Source organism: the organism of the source record quoted next, unplaced genomic scaffold (genome assembly GCF_019419815.1).
Source record: "Pyrus x bretschneideri cultivar Hongxiangsu unplaced genomic scaffold, Pyrus_bretschneideri_v1 Contig83, whole genome shotgun sequence".
Classification (NCBI taxonomy): domain Eukaryota; kingdom Viridiplantae; phylum Streptophyta; class Magnoliopsida; order Rosales; family Rosaceae; genus Pyrus; species Pyrus x bretschneideri.
The window spans coordinates 1,727,439-1,733,372 of NW_025999824.1; the positions used below are offsets into that span (position 1 = coordinate 1,727,439).

Sequence of the window (5,934 nt, forward strand, 5' to 3'; positions counted from 1 at the left end):
AAGAAAGATGGGGACGAGAGAGATGCCTGTGGAATTTTAAAAAGGGGTGGGTCATTAGAGAAAGATGGGGAAGATAGAGGAAGAGATAGAGAGGTGCCTAGGAAATTTAGAAATGGATGGGTCAGCATGGCGTTAGAGAGATGGGGGAGAGAGAGAGGATAGGAGGATTTATTTTATGTTGGTAACTGACGACCAATGAAAGAATAAAAGTTATTAGAAAATAAAAAAATAGTTATTCTCTCTACTAAAAAATGAAAAAATATTAGTTTTTCTAAAAATAATTAGATATAAAATAAATTAGTTAAAATAGGAGTATGTTAGTAATCACATTAATTTTCATTCCGATTTATGTGAATTATTAAACAGTTTATATAAATTAATATCACTCATACTTCGATTTTAGTCAATTTTAGTAAACGTCTTTAACAGAAATTTGATTCTGATTTCACCTCATTCCAATTCCTTATCAATTTAATTCCTCTCAATCTAAGTAGGGACAGTAAACAAGCCCATAAATTGGGAAATAGATCCTCTCTAGATTTCTCCTTCCAAAGCCACCAACCCAAGTGATTCATGTTCTTAAAATTTGATCTAATGGTTAAAAAAAAATGTTAATTAATAATTTTTTACCGTTAAATGAAATTTCAAGAGTTAAGATCATTTGGTAAAAGAGATTTCCCATAAATTGAATGGAGAAAGGTGGAACACTAAAATATCCAGTGAGTGAGAGCCATGGAGATGGCAACCTGCAGCTTCCACAGCTCCTCCTCCTCCATCCTGAACCCTAGAAGCACTAGCATTTCCTCTTCTCTTACATTCGCCAAGCAACTCTACGCCTTCACCTTACCTTCTTCCTCAACCGCCAAAATCACCACATTCTCCGCTCCCCGAAACCCTTCTCCACTCACCCGCCAGTCAAATGCTCCGTCTCCGAAGCCACTGAAGCCGCCGCCACCGCCACCGCAGCAGGTACTTCCGCTTCTTCATCTTCTCTTGCAATCTTTCATTTCTATGTCTCTGTTCGTTCATTTCCTATTTACTGCATCAATTTCATACTTAGAGCAAATTGGTTTCAGAATTTTTCTTCGAAATAGTCTCGTAGCTATAGAGGTTGTTTTCGTGCTTGATTTTGTAGATTTTGTGTGTGTGTGTGTGTGTGTTGGCTGGGAATGGTGGGTAAGGTTAGTCTATTTGGGAAATGGGTTCTTGTCTTAGAGAGGAGTAAGTTGATGAGGAGAAGTAACGTAAGGAACATACCTGGACCTGCTATTGACAAGGATGGTGTAAACACTTCACCGATTGTCGGGCGTGAGGTCTGTGTTCGCCCTCTAATTCGCCATGGGCCCTGCGGGAGACATTCCAAGCCGAACAGTATGCTTATGTAGTAATTTCTATAGATGTTTACTGTCTCAGATTATGATAACTTTCCCAATTCCTTAGTTTTCCCTTGGAGTATATGTATGAACAAGCCAAAGTCCAAAGTGGTGAAACTGTCTAGGATATTCGGAAAAATGATCTGAATTTTGTAAAGTACTGAGTCTTTTATTACGGGATTTCTTTCAATGAAAGTCAAGAGGATGACATGTAGCCCAGCCCTCATGGTAGTCATTGGTCCAACCTCTTCGCTTGTTAGATCTCTCTTTTCATGGATCTTTTTAAAAAATCAACAAATTTGAAATCGCTTCATCCTAACTATGATTAAATAAATAATGAACACAGTCTATCTGTTAAGAACTGAAATATAGATGATGATAATTCAAATACCAAGCAATTTTCAACTTTTTGTTTCCAGGGATTATTCTTAGATGGGAGTCTAAAGTTTAGATAGTTCAGATACCCAGACCATTTTGCAATTTGGCACCAACGATGCACCCTTTTAGTTTCAGAAAGGATCCCTATTCAGAGGGGCCTTTATAACCATATGAGGTGATTGTGTTGAACTTTTATTGTTTCTGATGTTTAGGAAGACAGTGAAGGGTAGAAATAATTACTGTCACCGGTTGAAGACCAATACGTCTGCTCCATTTTGAATGATTGGAATCCAAATCAGCACGTTGTCATAGTACTTAAAAATAATAATAATGCAGCGCTTAATTCATAAAAACTGTGATGCCGTGGTTTGTACAAATTTACATATATAGAGACGGTGTTGCCAAATACTTTCTTTTCTTTTCTTGAGGCAAATATCAATTTTACAAATATAGAAACAGCATTGCCAAATACTTACTTTTCTTTTCTTGAGGCAAATATTGTTATGAGTTACAGATCATACCACTCGTCTGGTATCAGTCATTTCTGTCATTTGGATCGCTTGCAGATCGCCGCTGTGGAGGTGCCAGAAGAACATATGGGCTCTGTTGTTGAGCTTACTGGCAACAGGTGGGGCTGATTTGATATGCAAGGAATGGGGTGTGTAGAAATTTTCCTGCTTTTATTTTCATCTTTAACTAATCATCTTTTAATAAATTCAATGTAAATGCATAAAGTAGAATCAAAAGTGATAAGCTAGTAGAGTCAGAAGTGATACTAGCATGATAATATTTACAGCATACTTTTCTTTAAAAAGCTATCAGTTGTTATGATGCAACATAAGTTTGCACAATGTAATACATAGATTTATATATAAATATAACCGTAAATGTTTAAACATCATTTGCCAATCTATAACTATACGCATCTGCTTGTGCAGGTGAAATTTCTCTGCACACTCACATATCCTACATACATAATGCATATTAATCGACCTGCGCTTGAACATCCAGACCATAATATTTCTGTACCACAATTGCTTGTCCTGTTGCTCTCTTATTAATAATATGCACATGTCTGGCTGTGAAATGATTAGGAGTATGAAACTCAAAAGTACATTGATAAGTTAATGTTTAATTTTCATTTGTTCAACAATTTGTCCTTGCCCCCACGGGTGGTGGGTAACATGGAGGTGTTATACATACTCTCATTTGTTTGTCTGATTATGGCCAAAGACAGTTATTAGTCGAATTTTCTGCTTAGTAATGCATCATTTTTATCTGATTATTTCAACTTATATATGCACTAGGCTGGAAGGCACAACCTTCTTCAAACAACGAGAATACACACTTCTCTTCAATGACTGGCTTCTGCTCCTCCAACTCTCAATTGGGTCCAAAATCCTCATTCTGGGTCAGGCAATTCATGCATTTTTACTCAAATGTGGCTGCCAGAATGACACATTTCAGGGCAACAATCTTGTCAACTTGTACTCGAAATTCAAAAGACTGGATGATGCACATCACCTTTTCGATGAAATGCCTGTTAGAAACACAATCACTTGGACTTCTCTCATGAAGGGGTATTCTGACATTGGTGACCTTGAATCTGTCTTCCACGTTGCACATGATATGTTTTGCAGCGATGAGAAGTTTAATGAGCATACGTGCTCGGTGATTTTGGAGGCGTGTAGTTCACTTGAAGACAGGAGAAGTGGGGAACAGGTTCATGGTTTTGTTGTAAAAAGTGGGCTTCAGGAGAATGTTGTTGTGGCCACTTCTTTGGTTTGTATGTACTCTAAAAGTGGCTTCTTGGGTGATGCAGAGAAAGTGTTCAATGACATGGATTACAAAGATGTTCAGTGTTTAAATTATATGATTTTAGAATACGGGAAGGCGGGCTGTGGAGAGAAAGCAATTGGGGTCTTTGTATATCTTCTGAGTTCTGGCTTAGAGCCAAATGATTATACTTTTACCAATCTGATTAGTGCATGCGATGGAGATGTGGGTGTGGATGAATGCTTGCAATTACATGGGCTTGCTGTCAAGTATGGTATTGTGGGTGAAACTTCTGTTGGAAATGCAGTAATAACCATGTACGGAAAGCACGGGATGGTTGAAGAAGCTGAGGCAATGTTTTATTTACTGGATGAGAGAAACTTAATTTCTTGGACCGCGCTTTTGTCAATGTATGTAAAAAATGGATGTAGGGATATGGCCCTCGATGCTTTCTTAAAAATACTCGATCGAGGTATTTGTGTTGATTCTAGCTGTTTATCTACCGTGATTGATGCCTGTTCAGAGTGCAGAAATCTGGAATTGGGATGTCAGATCCATGCATTTTGCATAAAGCTTGATTTTTACTCTTGTGTCAACGTTGGGACTGCGTTGATTGACATATACGCTAAATGCGGGAGCCTTCAATCTGCAAGACAGGTTTTTGATGGCCTTTCAGGTAAAAACACCGCTTCATTTAATGCAGTACTTGTTGGATTCATGGAACAACGTAGAGATGTTGAAGAGGATTCCATGGTCTTATTTAGTCGGTTGAGGTCGTCTGGTGTAAATCCAGATTTCATAACATATTCACGACTCCTTAGTGTAGCAGCTGAAGAAGCTTGCTTAGAAAGGGGGAAGAGTCTCCATGCTTGCACTATTAAAGCTGGATTTGAAGCCAATTCCACTGTATCTAATGCTGTAATTACCATGTATGCCAAATGTGGTAGCATTGAAGAAGCTTATCAAATGTTCAATGGTATGAATAGTCGTGATTGCATATCGTGGAACGCCATAATTTCTGCACATGCCCTTCATGGAGAAGGCAACAAAGCACTTTCACTTTTTGAATCAATGAAGGGAGATGGGTTTGCCCCTGATGAGCTCACGCTATTGGCTACTCTTCAAGCTTGCAGTTACAATGGACTATGGGAAACTGGGTTACGCTTATTCAACGAAATGGAGCCAAAATATGGAACTAAGTCAGGAATTGAGCACTTTGCATGCATGGTGGATCTTCTGGGTCGGTCTGGGAATTTTTCAGAAGCCATCAATTTCATCCACAGAAGTCCATTTCCAGATTCACCTATGCTTTGGAGAACTTTAGTGAATGTGTGCATGATAAGTGGGAATTTGAATTATGGCATGTTAGCCTCAAAACATTTGCTTGACTTGCAACCTGAGGATGCTGGGTCTTACATACTTGTTTCAAATATGTATGCTCGAGGAGGTATGTTTGATGAGGCTGCAAAGATTCGAACCATTATGAATGACTTGAAAATGAACAAAGAAGCAGGATGCAGCTGGATTGACGTTGGTAATAAATTTCATTATTTTGTTGCAAGTGATATGGGCCATCCACAAAGTGCTGAAATTTATGCAGAACTCAAATCTATTGAAGGTTTTAATAAACAAATGAGTGATGATAGATGCGATCTCCATCTGATTTGAGATCTGATATCTGCGTCGAAACAATCAGCGTCGTCTTCCTTTGAGATTTGCTGCAAGTACAATTTGTACAATTCATTGCACATGTAGCCCATGGAACTTGATCACTTCTCTTACATGGAGATGTCAATCGAGATGAAGAGTATCAGTCAAGGAGCTTTTGTTTCAGTAAGTGGTCCTCTTTTTTCTTGAAACTTGTTTTCTGTTTTACAACTTTAGAGTTAGATTAGTAAGAGAAGACAAGCTGACATATGGATATATCATTCACTTGATTGTAAAAGTTTAACACTGTGATGGAATTATGTAAATAAACACACAAGTTTGTCTTACGGTTGGACGGAACTCCTATTTTTTCCTGTAAATGCCACCTGAATTCAATTAGAGATTCCGGTGTGTAGCAATGTTCAGGCCTCATTAAAGAAGTAAATCTGTTTGTTTACCTGTGCTAGACTTTGGTCTTTTCGTACTTTGTTGTTTGTATATGATAAAAATCTCTAATTCAAAGTTTGAAAGTTCGAACTTTGTAATCAATAAAATGATCGAAATGGGAAGAGCTGTGTGAGAGATATTATCTGCTTTAACGCAAACTACACAAATAGGAAGTAGCATCTATCTTGCCTGGTTAGCCAAAACTAAAAGTTAGAACCTTAAACTCCCCATCATAAACATGAAAGAAATCTGGGCGATTTCCATTGTTCGAATTTGAAGGGAAAGATCTTTCCTGTTTGCGTTTGCGTTTTTG

At 38.0% G+C, this 5,934-nt stretch overlaps 1 protein-coding gene across 3 annotated transcripts; it reads left to right on the forward strand.

Moving 5' to 3' along the window:
- Positions 1 to 686: 686 nt before the first annotated feature.
- LOC125467907 (pentatricopeptide repeat-containing protein At2g33680-like) lies at positions 687 to 5,640 on the forward strand. 3 transcript variants are annotated; one of them, XM_048576092.1, is made up of 3 exons: positions 687 to 969; positions 2,318 to 2,379; positions 3,059 to 5,640. In XM_048576092.1, exons 1-3 carry the CDS (start codon positions 733 to 735, stop codon positions 5,193 to 5,195), a joined length of 2,436 nt encoding a protein of 811 aa, XP_048432049.1. In that variant the 5' UTR covers positions 687 to 732; the 3' UTR covers positions 5,196 to 5,640. The 3 variants fall into 3 exon arrangements, with proteins under 3 accessions (XP_048432049.1, XP_048432050.1, XP_009379638.2); XM_048576093.1 differs by having other exon boundaries at positions 831 to 969; positions 2,266 to 2,379; XM_009381363.3 differs by having other exon boundaries at positions 919 to 969; positions 2,318 to 2,409.
- The last annotated feature ends 294 nt before the right edge of the window (positions 5,641 to 5,934 follow it).